The sequence below is a fragment of the Rhagoletis zephyria genome, unplaced genomic scaffold, assembly GCF_001687245.7.
Source record: "Rhagoletis zephyria isolate East Lansing unplaced genomic scaffold, Rhagoletis_zephyria_1.1 Rzeph_scaffold_00376, whole genome shotgun sequence".
In the NCBI taxonomy this organism is placed as follows: domain Eukaryota; kingdom Metazoa; phylum Arthropoda; class Insecta; order Diptera; family Tephritidae; genus Rhagoletis; species Rhagoletis zephyria.
The window spans coordinates 265,937-287,604 of record NW_016157460.1 but is presented as its reverse complement, the minus strand read 5'-3'; the positions used below and the strand labels follow the sequence as shown (position 1 = coordinate 287,604).

Below are 21,668 nucleotides of genomic sequence, written 5' to 3'. Positions count from 1 at the left end.
TTCTCTCTCTCTCTCTTTAAGGAGATATACAAAAATTGAGAATACCATTTCAAAGATATTGATTAGTTTAATATGACTGCATCACTAACTAAATTTTTACTAAATTATCGAAAAAATTTTAGTCAATATCTCGGTAACTAGAGGAGATATCTAAAAACTGATGACACCAATCGAAAGACCTTATTTCAAAATATATAACTGCATCTAGAACTAAAAATCTTCAAAATGGCGCTTACGACAATCTTTTACCCAAGCGACGGTATGTACTTGGATGTGAAATAGCAAATTTTCTATTTTTTTTTAGTGTTAAATACCGGCATAAAGTACTTGTTAGAAGCCATCTTACAAATGCTTTTATCAGGATAAAAAATGTCCATGCACAAGTATTCGGCCATATTATGGTTGTCGATGTCGACGTCGATGTAATTTTTTCATCAAAAAATAGCCCTCGGTAAGTCCAACTCCATCTACGCTGACCATAGTATTTTTGCGAGGAACACCTTTTCTCAACGATAAAAGGGCCGATGGCCTCTGATCAAATTTATAACAGGCAATAAAATAGCAAAAACTTTTGCTTGTGGAGATGGGCCCTTACCTTCTCTCTCTCTCTCTTTATCAACAGCAAATTTGATATGTTTCTGCCCACTTCCACGGTATGCTATGTATGTAAACGCTCATGGGTAACAACGCTCATACTATGTATGTCCTGGAGTATTGGAACGCATAAAATAAAAAAATAAAAATCAGGTAACAGGCAACAACACATAAAATTTGTTCAAGATGGATTCGTGCGAAAATTGCGAGTTAAACGTAACGTCATTCCTGAGAATGAATGAAGACGAACTTAAAGTATTCCTCATTAACCACGGTGTTCTAAAGAGCCAGAAACTTTGTCCGAATTGTGGAAAGAGTTGTATCGTGTCGGGAAAATATTTTATTTGCCGCAAAATCCGAACGGAAGTAAAACATAAGAAAAAGAAAAAGATTCAGTGCTCATTTAGGCGCAGTATATACAGCGGTACATTTTTTTCCGGCGCTCAACTTAGCCTGGACCAAGTTTGTCGATTCGTACTATTTTTCATTACGACGAATCAACCCAAAACCAACTTCCTCCAGGAGGAAATAGCCATCAGCCGACATACAGTGGTCGACTGGACCAATTTTACGCGGGAAGTCTTGATGCATTGGGCAATTGAAAATAGCGACGGTATGCTAGGTGGTGAGGGGAGAGTGGTCGAAATCGACGAGGCTCAGATAGGCCACCGAAAGTTCAAAAATGGAAGATGGATTGAGGGACAGTGGGTTTTCGGCTGTATAGAACGCGATACGAAAAAAATGTTCGTCGTGCCCGTCAAGGATCGTACTAGAGAAACCCTGCTTGAGGTAATCAAGCGAAGAATTGCTCCAGGGTCCGTAATCTACACGGACTGCTGGAAAGCATACGACACCTTGGAAGAGCATGGGTATACTCATGCTCGTGGGAATCAGAGTCAAAATATTGTAGATGCATTAACGGGAGCGCATACTCGAAATATTGGGCGACATTGGCGTGAACTGCGCTCAAAAGTGCCAAAATATGGCAGAGTGGAGGAGCACTTGGAAGGCTATATTGCCGAATTCCTTTTCCTGCGCAAATACCCGAAAATCAGTGAACGCATTCACAACATATTCAAGGCAATAGGCTCCTTGTATGCACCCACTAATTAAAATAAACTTGTAAGTAAACAATTGAAATTTCAACCCTAAATATACTTATGTAATTAGTTTTAAGCTCAACTATTTTTAAAAGAATGGCAGCACCAATTTCCCTGAATTTAATTTATATTAATTTACCTATCAAACATGATTGTTGTGTGGATTGATACTCCTCCTGACGTTTTTGGATGAGTTTTGCGCAGGTTCTGCAAAAGTGACCAACTCTACCCATTTAACCTATTTTAACTTTTACAGAGTATGTCTATTAAAAAGTGAGCAAATGAAGTTCTACTTCCGACAGTCATAAATTTTGAAAAGTATGTAGAAATACAGATGCATGCAACTAATTAGCAACGAAATTCAAAACGATATTGCTTGCAAATTATGTTAATTTATTTTTTTTTAAATAATTTTCATTTAAAATATAATTCAATCTATAACAGAAACCACAATAACAAAAGTTGCAAAGCTTGCACAAATTGAAAAAAAAATTAATCAAACTTAAAAAATCGTCATCAAAATTTCAAAATTTTTAATTAGAATATATAGAAAATGTTGGGGTATGCAGTTTTGTAGCCCACTTTTAGTATAATAAAGTGGAAGTTTCAAGTCGCTAAAAATTACCGTTGATTTTTTAGAATTTTTTTTGTCAAGGGTGTCGCGGATTTTTTTCCATGTAAAAAAAATTTTGATCATGTGTTATATGGAAGAAAATGCTCAAAACCCTCCACAAAAAAATTCTAAAAAATCAACGGTAATGTTTAGCGACTTGAAACTTGGACTTTATTATACTTAAATTGAGTGGGCTACAAAACTGCATACCCGAAAATTTTCTAAATAGTCTAATTAAAAATTTTTAAATTTTGATGAAAATTTTTTTAAGTTTGATTAATTTTTTTGCAATTTGTGCAAGCTTTGCAACTTTTGTTATTGTGGTTTCTGTTATAGATTGAATTATATTTTAAATGAAAATTATTAAAAATAAATAAATAAACATAATTTGCAAGCAATATCGTTTTGAATTTCGTTGCTAATTAGTTGCAGGAAAAAAATTAATAATATAAAGAATTGCGGCCTTTAATTAGAATCTAAATATGTAAATAGTTTATTATTTATGCACGCGAGCCTTGGAAAAAAGAACTCCAGTATATTTCGGCCAATTTCTCTTTGGATCACTTAATTTTGGAGTCCCATCCAACATTGAATACATTTAACTGATCATAGCTGTATGTACGAAGTATACAATTATGCATATTACAACGATCTCAATTTTTTAAAAATCGGTTAGTAATTTTTTTGTTTAAAATATTTTTTTTTATAAAAAAAGGTATTTTTTTATTTAAATGTGTTTTATCTAAAATTTTTATATACGAAATATACAAATATGCATATCGAAAGAAAGGGGACTTCATCACCTTTACAACGATTTAAATTTTTCGAAAATCTGGACTTTGACCCCTTATAGCACCTGTAAGATAAGTTTGCACAAAAAAAAATTTAGAATTTTTATATGAACTTTAATTATTGTTCATTTTCATATCGTAACTTCTTGAATTACATACATATGTACATAAGTTGTTTTACAAATGTGTGTATATACGTTCTTTTAATTGCAATAAGCTCTTGTAATTTCTTTGCAAATTAGGTCCAAGGTTATTATAAAAGAGCCAATATTTCTACGTAAAATTGTGTGTACATATGTACATACATACACTCTTAACAAGGGTACAGTTTTTCCACTAAACTAATTTGTCTTCCATATGTTTCCCAAGTTGACACCGCTTCGTGCTTTCTTTGAAGTCTTCCAAGTAAGGTTTTTAGAACGACGCATATTGCCTTCAAATCAATTTCCCAGTAAAACAGTTCATTCAGTATATTTCTAATAATCTCGAAGCTCAGGTGCCACCTACTCACCCACCTGCACAAAGACTCCAAATGCGTTCATCCGAATACCAATTTTCCCAGCTACATACATACATACATACATACTTATGAAGCAATGAGTTGCTGGTTTACCCGGCCGCTACTCTTGCCACTAATGTACCATACATACATATGTACATATGTAATCTTACGCCATTCACACCACGCTGTCAATGTGCCGATGTGCCGATGTGCCGATGTCCCGATTTCATTGAGTGAAAGCAAAGAAGGCGCGCCGCGTCGCAGGATTTCATTTTGTTGCGTTGGACGCAAAACGGCGGGAGCGCTTTTGTAGTAGTGTGATAGTCGGTGGCGCCCACTACAAAACACATTTCCTTGGTAAATCTAAAACCTCTAGTTGCTGTTGTTGTTATTTCTCTGCTTCTCCATACATACAATATCTATACATAAATACTGACATATGGGTAAAACCCATTTATTTTTCGCAGTCAACGCACGACTCATTTGTCCTCCAGTGCAAGGATATTCGTAGAAGCGATGAAATTATTCCGAGAAAAACCAATTATTAATAGCTGCTCTCTTTCTGTACAAGTAAGTATATGTCTGTACGAGAGAGCGCATTTTCTCTAGGTTTTACTTGTTCTCCATTTCCTATTTTTATTGCAGATTTTCTGCAAATAACAAGTAAAAATGTTGCCATGTTTTTTGTTACTGAAAGCTAATTTGTAGATGTAGATTAGAAAAGGTTCCTTGTCCCCTCGTTTTAGGAATGGCAGCATTGGAATTACTCAAACATTGAGCGCTATTAAATAAGTATGCTCACATAAAAATTAATGATGGGCAAAAGGCCATTTTCATTTCTGCAAAAGCCCACTGACGTTTTCTTGTTCGCCATGGAAACGATAACTTGTTGGGATCGTATCGAGTCCATCCTTAGCCCCGAGCAACATAATTCGGACGCCATTCTAGCGTTTTTCAACAGCGCGAAGTTCAGTAAGGTAAAATCATTCTAAGTACCCAACAATATATGCATATTGATGATAAAAAAGTTGGGTCCGGAATGAGTAGACTATCTCAACAAGATCTTTAGTTTTTCGATGTACCAATGTAATCCCACTGCTAAAACCGGGAAACCTACCTCCTCTCCTTCTCCGCGCACACAACCGCAGTTGTCAACAAAGTACAGAGCCGCAACAAGATCTTCAAGTCGCCCGCCGGCAGCACCTGGGGAAAAGACAAAGAAATGTTTGCTGGCAACATACAAGGCAATTGGCCTGCCGGTTCTAAACTATATTGCGCCTACAGGGGTATATTGGACAGCGACAGGGGTCCTTCTAATGTCGCCTGACCACCACCTACACAGCGAGGCCCTGTCCAGACACGACCCCAATATCCCCAATGAGTGTTCAGCGCATGCCGGACTACTGTACATTGATACATGTGTATGTATGTATGTATGTATGTATATCGTCGGTGATACTGCAAAACTTTCTATGTCACTTATTACCTCTGGTGCTTAATTGATCTTTTATCTGTATCTGATCGCTTCTGGCAATAGTTAATCTTCATCCGCCAAAAGTAGTCACTTTAGTTTTTCGTTTATTAGGGTGTAACGATTTGCAGATGCATTCCGGTGCAAGTAAGAGACCATCTAAGATTCAAGGCTACTAATAGACATACAGTGGTCGAAGTAATTATAGCCGCACCACAAGTTTTAATATATTATTTTGTTGTTATTTAATTTTGGTTATTTTTTTATAAAAATATAATATAATTCATTCATTCCAGGATGTTACGGTTTTTTCCATATAAAAATAAATTGTGTGTATGCGTTGTATGGAAGCAAATAGGACAAAAAAAATTCTAAAAAATCAACCGTAATTTTTAGCCCTTTGAAACTTGTACTTTGTTCTACTAGAAGTCCATGGGCTAGAAAGCTGCATACTCAGAATCAAGGTACATTGAACAGGTAGTATCAGTAGAGCAGCTGATTTGATTTATTTTCAAATTATTTGGTCTCGAAAATGTCAAATATTTTTAATTTTTTCTCATAAAAATTCTGAATTGTTAAAATCCATTTGCATGTGAAACCTTTCTCCATACAAAACAAGCGATTGAATAGCAGCTTTTGGAACGTTCGCCCAACTCAGCAGCACAACCGCTGATTACCGGTCCTTGCAAAGGATGGATCAATGCTTCGAGAAGCAAACAAATTTACTAGGAAAGAAAGTTGCATCAATTTTTATTTTTTCCAATTTCAATTTTTTATTTTTTATAATTTTTTGTATTTCACATGGCACGCTTTGATTTAGAAGAAAAAATTAAGATCGGTTTTCGACACTTTCGATACCAGAAGCAACAACAAAATACACGCAAATGTTGTTTTTGCTCTACTGATACTACCTGTTTAATGTGCCTTGCTCAGAATCTTTCTAAAAAATCTAATTAAAAAAGTTAGAAATTTTTACCAAAAGTTTGTTGATTTTTTTTTTTAAATATGTATTGCACAAAGTCTGAAGCTTGGATTTACACGGGTTTTGTTAAAGAATGAACTATATTTTTATAAAAAAAAAATAACCAAAATTAAATAACAACAAAAATAATGTGTTAAAACTTGTCAAAAAGGTGGTGCGGCTACAATTATTTCGACCACTGTTTACCGTTTTGCAGTATCACCGACGATATATATCTTTTGTTTTTGGAACTTTTTTTTGTATTACATTTTTGTACTCAAATCGTGCCAAATGCGAGTTAACTCGCCAGTGTGAAAACATAGAAAATTAATTTCACACATTTCCATCGCCATCGTCTCAGAGTTAGTTTGAAAATGTCTCATTTCACCACTTCTTCATTTTGTTTCTCTATTGTATCCTTTGCGTTGACTGACAGCAATACAACAACATGGGCATTTCCCAAAAAAGGTAAACCGAAAATGCAAGTAAATGACTTTAAACGTCTTTATAACTTTAAATTTCGTATTCAGATGGCGAAAAGACGTTTTGAAAACGCGAAACGGTGGAGAGAAGAACTGAAAAAATTAAATAAAAAAATAAATTTAGTATGTGTTACTAGTAAAAATATTGTATGGGCTAAAAAACTGTCGCGTCCGTAACCAGATTTTAATTCAAAATTAAATCAACAACGAATGGCTTCTGATTAAAAATGAATTGGTTGTAACGGTCCATAATTAGACTTTATTTAAAAGTATGTTTAATAAAGGAAAACCTTACAGAATTCGCTGAGTTTTGCTTATTTTTACGTGTACTCTGAAATCACTTTTGTTTTTGTCGCGTCCGGCAATTTTTTTTTAAGTGACTTCAGTTTTCATATGATTTATTTAATACTAAAGTCGTACGAATGTCGCTTCCGTAACCCAGGATATGCCCATACATATGTACATATGTATGTATAGCAAAATTTTTCTAGTGAATAAATCTGTGCGTGTGTAAATCTTGGGTGACCCCCTATGCTGCAATTTCACCATTTCACAATTTCGTGATTTTTCGCCATAACAATTTACGGTTTCCGTAGCTATAGAAGTTTTTTTGTATACCCATAACCCACGTCAGTTTTCCATGAAAACCTAGAACCACACCTAGTTATTGTTATTTGTTTGTTGCAAAATTTTCGAAATTTCTAATTAAATTTCATGTATTCTTTGTTGATTGACAAATGGCGCATTATCATTGCCTTTATTTACAAATAAACATATCTAAATACATTTGTATGTTTCCTTTTCCTTTTTATTTGACCGTCGTTGTTCTTGTTGCCGGTTCGGCGCTGTTTACCCGGCAAATATTACATACCGATGTCACAACCTCATTCACCTCATCCATATCGCCTCCCTTTTTAGAACGGAGTGAGCCTCCCAAGAGAAAGCGAGCCAAGTGGCTAAGCGGGAGAGGGTGAGAGGTAGCGTGGCGTGAGCGAGAGCGAGAGAGAGCTCGCTTTGTATTATTTATGTGTCCTTAAAGAGTGCAGTTTAAGTTTTTGTTGTGTGTCCTCGTCCAGCGGTGTGTTTTGACTGGTCTTCCGCTGCTCTGCTCCGCCTCTTAGTCGCCTACGCGCGTAGAAAATGCCATTCAGCGCCCTTTTCTCGAAAATAAATACACTCATACATTAGTAACCCTGCTGAGGCATTAGTTTGGGTTTCTTTTTGGCTCGATTTAGAAATCGAGGTAGGGAAAGAAAGAGGCGGGGGGGGGGGGGGGGGGGGGGGGGGGGGGGTGGCGGTGGCGTGGATCAGGTTGACGTGTATGTCAAGGCAGGTGGTTGGCCNCCATTGAGACACAGACAGCAACAATTCCAGTACGTAGACAAACAATTGGGGACAAACATGACGATAGATATATACAGGGTGATGCAAATCTTTGACAGCAGTAATTTGTCAAATGTTAATGTTTTTTTCTTATTATTTTTCAGACATTTGGTACTACTTTGGCTTTGGCAATCTTAGTCATGGAGCGATACTCAGTTGAAAAAAAGCGTAAAATTAATCCACACGTTGGTACCGGTTTAAAAAAAAAAACAATCTATTATAACCGTTTAAGGCACATTTTCACTTAGACCCACGCACCCGCCTCAAAAAAAAAACTATGCACCCACAACGACTCACTTTTGAGTGTGGTTTTGGGCTGGCTCGCCACTAGCGCACCTAGGCCCTTCAATTTTCTGACCCGTTGTGATATCATGCAGAACGTTAGAACCCTCCATACTCAAACCATAGTGTGAAGTCTGTTAAACGAAAAATTTACGTATTCCTACTTCGGCTATGTCCATTAAACCTTCGCAAATTCCGAACTCAAGAACTCTATCATGCTTTGGCAAAATGCGGGACATTCGCATATGTAGTAGGTGCCTCAAGGTTGCTAACTCTTCATCGCTGCAGCTTCTGTAGAAGTCTGACTTCTTATCATACAGCGTATGAAACAACGGCCATACTGCGAACATCTGCGGTCTTATTGAATCACCCTATATGTATGCATCTAGGATTTCCTTGTAGAGCTGACGCACTGGTAAGTCGCAGTAGCAACAGTAATTGCGGTAGTTAACACGAAAGTAGCTGCAAGGTGTTTAATAGGCATGCGCTTTATACATACAGGAGCAGTGAGGTGATGTGAAATGCAGGAGAAATGGCGTGAGATACTTGGAGCAAGGCAAAGAGCGCCAAAGAGAGAGAGGGAGAGCGCGCGCGCGCCAATAGTGTGCAAATGAGCTGCAGTGCAAATTGAATTTTGCATATTGGGTGCAAAAGTGTCACCTCTGCTGATGAGCAAAAATGGAAATTCAAGTTAAAATTGTAACGCCATCGTGGCAGTTGCCTTGCATTGTTTGTGTCATCCTTTTTCCTGTTTATAGCCGCTCTTTACTCGCCTGGCCTCGCATATTTTGGTTGAATATCTGGTGAGCGGTGGACTGGCGCAATGATTGTTTGGCCAACTCACACTGGCTGGCTCGTTGCTGGCTGGCTCGTTGCTGGCTGGCTGGCTGGCTCGTTGCTGGCTGGCTGGCTCATTTGGTAGTTGCCGCTCGCTTGCTTGCGCTATGATTCAGAGTGAATCACAACATCAACGAATGCGGACACTCTAGTTCGCGGTTGAAAAGTGGCCCGTTCGGTGCCTGAAGAAAGTCAAGCCAACCGAGCAAGCAAACCAACCGAGCACAAGCCACCAAGCCAGTTAGTTTTAGCAGCAGTTAGCTTGCTTGCTTACAGCCAGCATTTAGTCAACTAATAACTAAGCTGTGAAGCAATTAAGTAGTGTGGTGTACGGCAATCAATTCGAGATGGCAGTGGAGTATTTTGTGCCCAAAAGTGATAGTGCCAGCTGCCGCACCTTTCTTTAATGCCAGCGGCTAACTGTAAGCTTTTGCGCCGACCGAGCAGCAGCTACAACATTGGGAACAACAGTGCAAAGAGGTGTGTGTGTGTGTGCGTGTGCTATTCAGTGAAATAAAATTAGTTGGTATTTTTGTAATTAAAAAGTTTTCACAAAGAAAAGTGCCTCAGTATATCTTATACATACATATTTCCATTGGCCAAAAAATTTTGCACAATTTCAATTTATGTACATACATACATATATTGTAGATATGTAGTCTGAAAAAATTCTGGTTTTCCTACGCAGTCTGCCTGCGTTCGCCGTCTGCAGCTTAGATATTTTTCTTAACAAAACTACGCCACAGCGACTGCGGTGACAGACAGAGAAAATTGTGTTAATGCTACGACGAATAAAATATGGAAGATAACTAAAAATAAACGCATACAACATCTAACTTAGCAGCCAGTAGAGCTGAGTTAAGCAGCAGGCTGGCAGGCAGGCAGGTTGACTCGCCCAAAAGGCCCACACTGCCGTCACTATCGTCGTCGTCGTCGTCATCTTTGCCCACATACTCGCCGCTGTGTATCTCTGTGTTTGTGTATACTTGTGTATGTATGTATATATGCAAGTACATCTGCCCATGTATACTAACTACCCTGCAGTAAAATTGGGAGACAGTCTGGCAAAGCGTTAATTCCGAACTACATCTCTCTGAACTGGTACAAAACGGCTGCAGAGCGGCACAGTTGAACTTTGCGGTGTAAGTGTAGATAAAATTGCTCACTTCTCGTACAATATGAAAGTTGCTCAGCGAGAAGACCTCCGACTCAAGCATCGTTGGTCGCGAGTTCAAATCGCAGCGAAGGCAGTTGTGTGTTTTCAGATTTAATGAAATAAAATTCTTGCGTGCCACTTACAATATATTTTTTTTTATTTTTATAAAATATGTAACAAACATGGAATCTGTAAAAGAAAAGAAAAAACAGAAAAAATATCAAAAAATCGAGTCTTAAAAACGTTTACTTAAAAAAAAACTGTCCAAAACGAAACCGGTTAAAAACTAGTTACAAAGTAATGCACTCCCCGCAAATTGCCACCGCGAAAATGACATCGCCTTGTTAAACTTGACAGGTGAAAGCATTGCTTAGGCATTGAGCTAGAACTAGTACTGTCGGCAAAAGGTCTAGTTCTACGCTAGTTCTGAGCTAGTCAGTTTTTCCGCAGGGTGTATCGAGAGCGTGTCGTTTGTGCTGCGTAGTTTCTGGTTTTTGCTCCATAAACGTACACGTATTTCTTGTCAAGTATACACACAAATAGTCTGTCTACCTACACGCATATGTATATGTACGTGAGCGCCTTTCGACTTTACACAGTCTCATTGACTCTGTACAGCAAATACAACAAAAATATATAAGCTGGCTTTGTGGCCCTCTCAGCGACACTTGCGAACCCAGCCAACCCGTCAGCCAGCCAGCAACGCAAGCAAAGCTGGTGAGCAGCAGCAGCAGAAGTTTAGCAGCCGGCAATCCAGTCCATCAGCCAATTCACCAATCTACCTACGTAGCCACCTTTCTATCAGCGGAGCAGCCAAACTGGCAGACCACCAACAACAAGCCAAGTCTGAGCCAAACAAACCGGCTTTTGTGAAATCTTTTCTCTTCGACATTTTTTGGCCTTGCTTTAATTCGCTTTGCTTTGCTTTACTGTACTGGATTGCTGCTTGCTGCTCTCCACCTTTCTTAATTCGCACGATTTACTTTTTTACACAGCCTCAGCCTCAGCCTCAGCCTTTTGCATTTGTGTCGTTCGTTTTCCTCAAACCTTACTGCTGGTGGCCACTACTACTAACTTTTTCTCGAAAATTTAGTCAAAGTGAAAAGTACTTGCTGTGTAGTAGTTAGTTGTTGGTTTTGTTGATGTCGATAGGTTTTGTCTGAACTTATTATCTCGCATTTTTTGAGGTTTCTTTTCTTGTTTGTTTGCTCGACAAATACTGGCATAAAAATTCTGCTGCTAACAAGCCAAGTCACAAGGGAGAAGATCAACCGAAAAGAAGCTGGAGTAGAAAGTTGCGGATAAATACTGCTTTGGTAGAATGAATAATAAATCAAAAAAAAATTTTGCCGTTTAAGTACCGATGCCCAAGTGTACTAATGTAACTAGAAAACATACTTATCTTTATGAACCAAATATATACTAGATAGCAAATATAGTATATTTTCTTATTTGGCGATTTGGACCGAGAAACTTACCATTCCTCCATTTTCTAAGTATGGAATTAGCCCTGAGAGCGAGTGCCATCGAAGCCGAAATACCGGTATGAAACGTCAACATCTTGCACGATAACCAACGTCCATGCTTCGGTCTTTTAGAGAAAATCCCATTAATTGTTTCTAAAATTCTCAAGGCTGGATCTCAAGATAATAGTGAAGAATGCAGACTGCATGGGATTAAACGATAGTAACTCTAAAGCACAGGAGAACATCTACTTTGCAGCTTTCTGAAAGCTGTGAATTAGCTATCTTGGCTTTCCCTGAACTTTTTCGCAGACGGCTCTAAAATGGTAACAGAACCTGACCATTGCAGCATATTTCAAGCACAGGTTTTCGCAATGAGGACAGCATCAGAGCTGGCGTCCATCGAAACGACAATCAGTCAGGCGGCAATTAAGGCATTTACCTCATGTAGTATTTCATCCATAAACGTCCTGGCGGCTGCTCATGCACTAAAAATGGGAATCACTAGCGTGGACAGGTTGAGGAAGTGTCATGAGCGGGAGATCAGGAAAATCTTGGAGCATTTTCTCTACCGATGTCCCTCACTACGTTACAGATACTAATAGGCGCCTGTGTTTTATATTGCTATTCTGATACTGAAAAGGACGGGATACACTTTGCATTTACCAGGAGAGGTGACCGGACGTTCATCAGTAAAGAAAATATTTTTTGGTCAGCCAGTTGGTAAGGTCTATCTGAGCAGTCGGTGTTTGTACGAGTAATTTTTGTAACCGAACTCAGCTGTGCCGAGGGTATTATAACTTTGTTCGCAAAGGGCTGTTTATAGGGCCTAAAGGAGTCGAGGTAAATAGATATACGTATGAGTCATGTTTGTCTGTCCGTCCGCTCGTACTCTAGTAAAAATAGAAATATATCACGAAGCTTGGTACGCTCATTTCTATTGGGTTAGGACAGATGATATTGAAATGGGCAACATCAGACAGTAACCTCGCCTACTTCCTATGTAACGGTACTTTGCCGTATACTAAAACCGCGATCAATCAGCAACTATTGAAGTTAATTCACTAAAAAGCGATATTTGCAGTAATTTCTTAGAATCTTTGGAAAAATGGGCGTGGCACCTCTCACTTTGGCTACATACAAATGTCGACCAAACTTGCTTCAATTGTTTCATTTCATTAAGTCTAACTGAGCATATTATCGAAAATGTTTGCGATCGGAGAAAAATACCTCTACTTATCATACAAAGATAGTTTACAGAAAGGTGAAAAAGAAAACGATTTAATAAATGCGTCGTGTATATAAGGTTCGGCTTCGACCGAACTTAGATTTCCTTGCTTTGCTTTTCTGGCGTTTCGCCTCTTCCATACGACTAGCTACGGGAAATAGAGTCAGTAGTAAGAAAATAGAAACTTGAATTTAAATTGTGCCAATCTACGAACATTTCGTTCAGATAATGGATGCATATAATGGCATCTGTCGAAGGGTAAATTGTAAATTCGTATTCAAAATCAAAATTTGTAAGTATTTTCCATATTCAAATATTTGATTTGAAAATTGATATTTTTTTAGCATCAAGCGTGTTCCAGCAGGATGGCCCTACAACGGGCGCGCCGATGGAAGTTCTACATAAACGATTTGAGGTTATATGTACATAGTTATCTCTCGCGGAGATATTTCTTGTGAGGATTAACTATCTTATGTCTCAAACCCTGTTAAAGACTGCACGAATTTCTGAGCAAGCGAACTATTTTTTTGACATTTGGAAATAACTGGCGATTGTATATTTACATTCATACATACATAATTTTTATGGTAGAAAGTTATCCCATATTCGGAAATTAACTATCGATTTTCAATCAAAAAATTTAAGTTATCTAACTGTGAAAACGGCTACCAGTATAATTAATGGCACGTGTATCGCATACATACATACATAAATGTTTTGCTGTAGCCCTCGAAAAAAAAAAAATATATTTCCTAATCATTTAATAGAAAATTATTTAATTATTATTTGTGATTAAGCCAACGGAATTTAGGAGTCAAAAACGTGGTTAATTTTATATTTTGTTCAGAATACTGGCGAAGCAATTTTTATTATTTGATACTATTCGCATACATATATGGATTGCAAATGAGCTTAAAATAAAAATATTTTAAGTCATCATTATTATTTGCCATATTCACATGCTTACACTCATATAAACATTTATGTATGTATGTATGTATATGAGATAATGGATCAAGCTTCGTGAGTCTGGCGGTTGGGTGAAACAGGCGCTGGTAAAAAAACTCGCTTACAAATTAGGCTTGCTTGCACTGACTGGCCTTAGGTCTGCTGCCAAAATAATTATTTTGCAATTTACATGGATTAAAACAAAAAACTTAAACTTTTTTGTCATATCAGTTGTCTTGCTTTAGTCACTTCGTTTATTTTAAACCTTATGGTACAAAAAATCAAATCAACTTCCATTTATTGTGCTATTTTACGCTGTACTAAGTTACAGTACCATACAGAAAAAAGTTTCCACCGTACAAGAATATGATTACCAGGGCTGAATTAAAAAAGCATGACAAAAATTATTATAAGCGCTTATACATACATACGTAGGCTGTCAAAAGTTAATTTCTGTTTTTGTGGTGTTTTGTTTTTAATATTTAGGGCCGTTTTCTCGAGTAACCTTTAACTTTAAAGCTTACTTTATATTTAAAGGTTACATTAAATTTATGGTTGTGTCTAAAGTAAAGCATTTTATTTTCGGTTTTAAATTGGTTTACAACCAAGAAACATACAAACGTCAAAAACCGATAATATAAATTCTTTACTTTAGAAATAGCTATATATTTTAAAGCAACCTTTAAAATAAAGTGAGCTTTAAATTAAAAGTTAGTTGAGAAAACGTCCCTTTCAAGCTAAATTTTTTTTTATTTTTTATAAAAATTTGGTTCATGTTTTAACATAAACCATATAAATCACACTTTCAAACAAGGCGCTACAGGATTGTACAGGATTACAGGACAACGCCAAAAAAAAAAGTTTTTTCGAAAAATTAACATTTTTGAAAAAATAAAAACTAAAACTTTTCTTAGTAGTTTTTCAGTAGTTCTAGAGTTTCTGAGAAGGAAATAGAAAGTTCTGCAAAATTACGAAACAAAATTTTCTTAACCCTTCGATTTGTGAGAAGGTCCCTAGGGACCTTTTCGTATTTCATGTGCCTATATCTTTTTGTTCAATGCATTTTTGAAAAGAATTTATACATGTATTCCAAGAATAAATTAAGCTGAATCGTTTAAAATAAGTTTCGAAGGGATACGGGATCACGTTCGAGTGTTATTGAGATTTCAACATATATAGTACGGGGATTAGTGACAAGGTCCCTAGGGACCTTGTACAATTTTAGAAGAAATAACAAGTTACTTGTCTTCATGTTTTGATTTTTTTTCACTTGTTCTTCAAATTATTTCATTCCTAATATATATGCAGGACGTTAATTTAATCAAAAGACAACATAAATACCAAAGAAGTTGCACATGTACAGTCGAAACATCGAGCAACTCTTTGTAGGACCTAAGGACCTTCTCACGAATCTAACGTCATCGGCACTGTCACTCATCGGAGGGTTAAAAGAAGAAAAGGTTACATTTTTGAAAAAAAAAAATTAAATTTAATACAGTTCGGAGTAACTTTTCAATAATTCGAGTTGCAGAAAAGGAAAACAAGTTACAAAATTACGCCGAAAAAAATCCAAAAAGTCGAAATAGCTCAATGCTTAAAAAAATAAAAATTAAAACTTTTCTGAATAGCTTTTCTAGTTCTAGAGCAAAGCAAAAAGAAAGCTCTGCGAAATTTCGCCGAAAGAATTTTTTTTTTTTAAAGATAAATTTTTGAAAAAAATAAAAATTAAAACTGCAGAACAAAATAAAGTTCTTCAAAACTACGCTAAATTTTTTTTTTTTTTTTTGAAATACATTTAAAATAAAAATAAAAATTAAGACTGTTCTTAGCAACTTTTCAATAGTACAAAAAGAAAAAAGAGTTCTGCACAATTACACCAAAAAAAGCTTTCTTTTTCAAAAAAGTCGAAAGTTTACTTTTAGAAAAAAATAGAAATTAAAACTGTTCTGAATGATTTTCAATAGTTTTAGAGTTCCTGGAAGGGAAAAAAAAATTCTACAAAATTGCGCCGAAAAAACAATTTTTTCAAAAAGGTCGGAAAAGTTAAATGTGTCAAAAAAGTAAAAGTTAAAACTGTTCTGAGTAGATCTACTACTACAACTAAAGTTCTTGAAAAGGAAAAAAAAAAGTTTAAAAAAAAATAATAATTTTTATTTGTCAAAATATTCAAAACTTGTTTTCTTTTCAAAAACTCTAGAACCATTGAAAAGCTACTACATCCCTTTTCTCGCCTTTTTGCGTCGTACCGTATACTTCACAGACATCTCAGAATTACCGTTGATTTTTGCGATTTTTTTCGCCAAATTTTTCCATTACAAGTTCCGTGAAAGCTATAAATGTATAAACATATACATGTACGTTCAGAAGCTATAATTTCCTTATTACCTGTACCAATATTTTCATCAATACTGTAAATACTTGTAAAATAAACAAAGAAATTAAGTATTAATAAAAATTAATTTTTTCCATATCTTTGCAGTTGTTCTACTTCTTGGGTTTCAAATTTAGTGTTAAAAGCGTGAACAGTTAATCAAACTGTAAATAAAATAATTGTATTGGATAAATTTAGTTTTTTAATGGAAAAAATATCTTAAACGCACCAGCAAAACTTAACTACACAGTATAAAACGACATAAATAGAGTTTTAAAAATTTGAATCGCAAGCTTAAGTTGTACAAGCAAACTTAATAGCAAAATTAAAAAAAAATTATTAATTACCAGTTATGAAAAACTCCAACCAAGTTGAGAAATAAAATTTAAAAATAAAAAAGAAATGCGAACAAAAAACAGAGCAAAACTATAAAATCAAAAGGAAGCGCCGAATAGCATCAAAAAAATAAAAATAAAACTCGTAAATAATACGAATGACGCGTGAAACTGTTGCTGCAGCAGCGTTACAAATCGACGGACATACAACGGCAGCTGACAGCAACACATGTCTGAGTAGACAGGCAACAACAACAGCTAAAACAGCAACACCAATTGCCCCAGCTTTGGCAGTGAGGACGAAACGTGAAAATCGCTTGCGAGGACATTTGTCGAAATTGAATTCGACAACGGCTACAATAACAAAAGCAACCACAAATTGTTACAACTCTTACGAACGCGATACGGCGCGTCCAACAACATTATTGAAAACAATAACGACGACGACGAGTAGACGCGGCGATTTTATTGTATTGCATTAAGATTGCAAAGAATTTTTGCATTGCATTGGGTTAGCGAATACAAATGAAAACGTCGCTTGTGAACGCGTCCGATTTCGACTACTCCAGTCGCCCCGTACAGTACGAGGGCGAACAACGGCGCGTACTACAGCAATACGAGCAGCAGTCTCAGCTGCAACAGCAGCATCAGGAGCGATTGCAAGCAGCGCAAGACGACGAACAGGAACGAGAACGAGAGCAGCAACAACGCAAGCATCAATCGCCATTTGTGCAGCAACATCATTATCAACAACAATATTTGCGTCCGCATCGTTATCACGACGACAATCAGTCGCAACATAGACAACAAAAGCAGCAAAAGCAGACATCACGACAACAACGCCAACAGGAAAGTTCTGCCGTTGCCACATCGACAATTGTCTATCAGCCATCCTCATCGGGTTTAAAGCACTCGCCAAGTAGGTTTGCTGACGCTGAACAAGAACAACAAGAACAACAACAACAACATCAGCAGCGACAACAATACATTGACAGCCGCGAAAGTACAGTCAACACTGCTGAGGTTGTAGTAGAGAGCAGCAGCGACGATAACGCAAACGGCGATCATAATTCGGCACAGAGTGTAATTTATATTGAAGATAGTAATTGCGATCAGCTTCAGGATCAGCGCCAGCCGCTGAAAGAGAGCAACGGCGGCGATAATTGTGGCGTCAGCAGCAAATTTGTGAATAACCTAAACGAGACAAGTGTTGTTACTTCGACGAAGAAGCAGCAGCAGCAAGCGTCAACGATACGCTATTCATCCTCCTCATCCTCCGCAGCGGCAGCAGCAGCAGCAGCGTCGAGTAAATATCAACAGCATCAGCAGCAGCAGCAACAACGTCAGCTGCAGAAGTTATCGAGCAAACGCAAGCGCGAGAAAGGTGAGTGCCCACAAAAAAAAAAACAAAAAAAAAATAGACTAATATTCATACAATGTATATATGTCCGTACGTAAACAGCGATTGATAACAAAAAGCGAAAATTAATATATGTGCATTAGGGTGGTCCACAAAAAAAAGGAATTTTAATGCTCTCACCCCCTAAGATTGTTCTATATCAGAAAAAAATTCTCGCATTTTTTTTTTAATCAAAAAATATTTAGAGGACGCACAAAGCGCTCAAAGTATTGTAGTATGTATTTTTTATGGGGAAAACAACTTCTCGTAGAAATGGCATAGAGTTCAGGGAAATCAATATTTTTCGATCGAAAAACTTTGGTTCCCTTCAGGAGACTTCATTTTATAGGGTTTTGGCGGACCTGCAAAAGATAGTTACTATAAAACAAATCGTAACATAAACAAATGGATATTATCACTGGGAATCTCCTGAAAAAAACAGAGTTTTCCGATCGAGAAATATTGATTTTCAAAAGTTCTATACCATTTCTACGAAAAGTTTTTTTTTCCCCATATAAAATATGTACCCTGCAAACACATTCTTCAGAGTATTCTGAATTGTAGTTTCTAAAATAAAATAAACTGTGAACACTTCGATTCTTTTACGAAATTTCGGAAGAAAATCGGTAAAGCCATGAAAATAATGCTGCTACAGTGAAGAATTTCTTGCAGAATTTTCTTAATTTTTCGTACAGAAATTTCTTTACGAGTTCGTGTCAACCACTTCATATAATTTTCTTTGAAGATTCGTAAAAAAATCGTTACAGAAATTAGATGCTCCTAAAGATTTCGTTAAGATTTCGGGAACTTTGGAAAACTTTGAGCGCTTTTGGCGACCTGTAAATATTTTTTGAATTCAAAATAAAAAAAAGTAGTGAGGTATTTTTTTCAGTATAGAACTATCCTATGGGGTGAGAGCATAAAAATACCGACCTTTCCTTTTTTACGCGTATTTTTGGACCACCCTAATGTACATAGTAAGTACGACTGGTACAATTTAAAATTTGATAAATCGCAATTTCATTCCGAAAAAATTGCCCCGTGTCTTTTATTGCATTGCCAACGGCAAGAGGGGCGCACGTGTACCAATACTTGCACATCTTGAACTGTGCGCAAGTAAAGCGCAATCAGAAAAGTATTAAAACATTTATTACATTGTAAATGCAATAATTAAGAATTCGGATTAAAATTTAAAAGTAATTGATTATGTGTGAAAGCAAAAAATAATCTCCATCATTTGCATTGCGTTTACACCCGCCGGCCGCCATTATCTTCCTCTCTCATTGTGCAGTGACGATCACAGTGAAATCATGCAATCATGTATATACATATGTACATATGTATTTATGTATGTACATCAGGGTGCCTTGCCAAAAATAGTTGCGTTTTCTACCGGAATTATAGAGTTTATTATATTTTAAGACATCAACTAAAATACTTTGGAAAAATATTACGATTTACGAGAGCTGGACCAAATTAAAGAAACCTAAAAAATCTTCCTTTTTCAAGCAGACTCGGATCTTTTAACTCGTAATCATCTGTGGTGATTTAAAAAATATATATATATATATATTTTAAAAACTTATTTTATTTATAAAAAGACTCGATTTTTTGGAGTCATTTTTAAATCGGTACAGCTCACGCAAATCTGAATATTTTTCTGAAATATTTTGGCTGAAGTCTCAAAATATAGTAGATTTTATAATTCCGATGGAAACACAGAAAGCGCGCTGCACCCTAATGTAGATATATACCTTGCTACCAGAGTGTTTAATTTAAATGTGTACATATTTAAATCCAGCTTAAAGTTGTTTCTTCATTTACTCTCCGATCGACGCAAATTGGAATGGCTAAGTGCAGTCGTTCATTTTTACATTGTGTTATTGTTTTGTTTGTAGCTGTCTCTTGTGAGAACTTATTATTTTACGAGGGTGTTTTTTAGAATAAAATGTTCAATGAGCTCTCGAAGAAGCCTAAAAATTTGTAGAGCATGCCCTACCGCACAATATCTGCAGAGAACTGGAGTTTTATGCTCCCGAAAACACTCTTTCTTGAGGGATAAGTTTAAATTAACTCAGATGTCTTCTATGGCTAAAGATTGTTCTAAGGATACCATGGACAAAATTTATGATTTTTATCACTGCTGACCATGGCCGAAAAAATGTGGAGATCATTGAAATGAAATTTGGAATATTTTATCTCGTTTTCTGTGTTAGGTTTCCATAGTTTTCACATAACGTCTTCGCTTCCTAATATTTAGTAAAGTTAGTTTTCCTACGTCTTTATAGAATTCTGTAAACCTCTTTGGATTAGCGTTAGACAAAAGTATTGGGAGAACTGTTGTGGGAGCATGTTTGAAAGAATGCGGCCTGAATGGCAATCCGACAAAAAGTCACGATTCTCCTTACGAGGAAAACTGAAATTTCCATTTTCCTACTTCCACAACTAAACGGTGGAGCAGTGTCGCTCTCAAATGAACTGCAGTACTTGGACGTTCTTTTGAATAGCAAGCTGATCTGGCAGCGTAACCCAGAAAAGGCCGTTAGCACCCCTAATGTCTGCCAAATGGCTATAGGCAAGAAATGAAACCTGCTTTGTTCCATTTTTGAGAGCAAACTTTTCGCTTATTCTTTAATTACCGGATCCGGTCCGGATTTTTAGCGAAAGAACCTAATATGTGAGCATATACGCGTGAGCTGTACGCGTGATTTGAAATTCCCATTACTGTTTTAGAGAAATTTCCACTCCAGCGCCACCTACCGGAAGCTTTTTTTGGTCTATGCATAATAGACATCGGAACAAAAATATGCTATGAATTTGATATCAATCGGTTAAATAGGTTTCGAGTCTGTAAACTACATATCGTTGCCTTAATATAGAAAGGGCCTATCTGACATCGTCGCTGATATACAAAAAGCCGTCGAGCACATCCTCGAATTTCGTCCTTCTAACTTTATTAGAATAGAATTAGAATAAAAAAATTAATTAAAACGACATTCTCAATTCCTATTCTTCCTTTTTTGTGAACCGAAAAAAATAAGATAGCTTTTTAATTGCCACAGAATTTTCTTTTTCATTTGGTACCCATATTGTTATTCTACACTGCACTGAATTTTCAAAAAATTAAATTTCGAAGTCCTCTTAGAAAACCTTGACGTCAGACCCTAGTCTCGTAAGTATATTGATGGCCTCCTGTGTTTTGAAAAATTTGATTTTTGTCGGATGGTGGTACAAAAATATGTAGATGAAAACTGTATAGTCGCATTTTTTACAGTGTACATAAGCCATTGTGGTAAAGACGATCGCATTTCTCGGAACGTCCCCTTTACGACTCTGACATTAATGCCCCTCTAAAGCTGCTTTGCATTTTATTGTGATAAATTTCCAAGTCAAATAAGAAGCAAAAAATTGAAATAAAACAAGTAAGAGCAGCGCTGTCTTCGGCTATGCCGAAGGCTTCATACCTTTCATGAACATCTGCAAATTTTACTTTGACAGATTACTACTTTTGAATACATCTGCATACATCGATAGAGGAGTTACATACTTATATAAAAAATCGCATCTAAACAATCAGAGGTATAGAAGATATACTTTATATAGCACCAATCTAAGTGATTTTCACCGCTATGTGATCGGTATGTAAACCGGTAACACAATTTATTGGGTTTAGTTTCGTACATAAAGGAGATATATGGCAAAAACTGGTATCTTAACAATCAGTGCTATAGGAGATAAAGCTTATACAGCAT

At 36.5% G+C, this 21,668-nt stretch overlaps 1 protein-coding gene across 6 annotated transcripts in view; it reads left to right on the top strand.

Annotated features, from left to right (window-relative positions):
- The first annotated feature begins 680 nt into the window (after window positions 1-680).
- Hipk (Homeodomain interacting protein kinase) overlaps window positions 681-21,668 on the top strand; it is a 109,586-nt gene continuing 88,598 nt past the window's right edge. For 3 of the 6 annotated variants that reach the window (XM_017611180.1, XM_017611179.1, XM_017611176.1), the window contains exons 1-2: window positions 9,077-9,496; window positions 16,291-17,901. In XM_017611180.1, the coding sequence (XP_017466669.1) occupies window positions 17,043-17,901 (859 nt within the window). In that variant the 5' untranslated portion in view covers window positions 9,077-9,496; window positions 16,291-17,042. Of the gene's footprint in view, window positions 1,717-9,076; window positions 9,497-16,290; window positions 17,902-21,668 lie in introns of those variants that run through there. The other 3 variants (XM_017611177.1, XM_017611178.1, XM_017611182.1) reach the window with 3 other exon arrangements.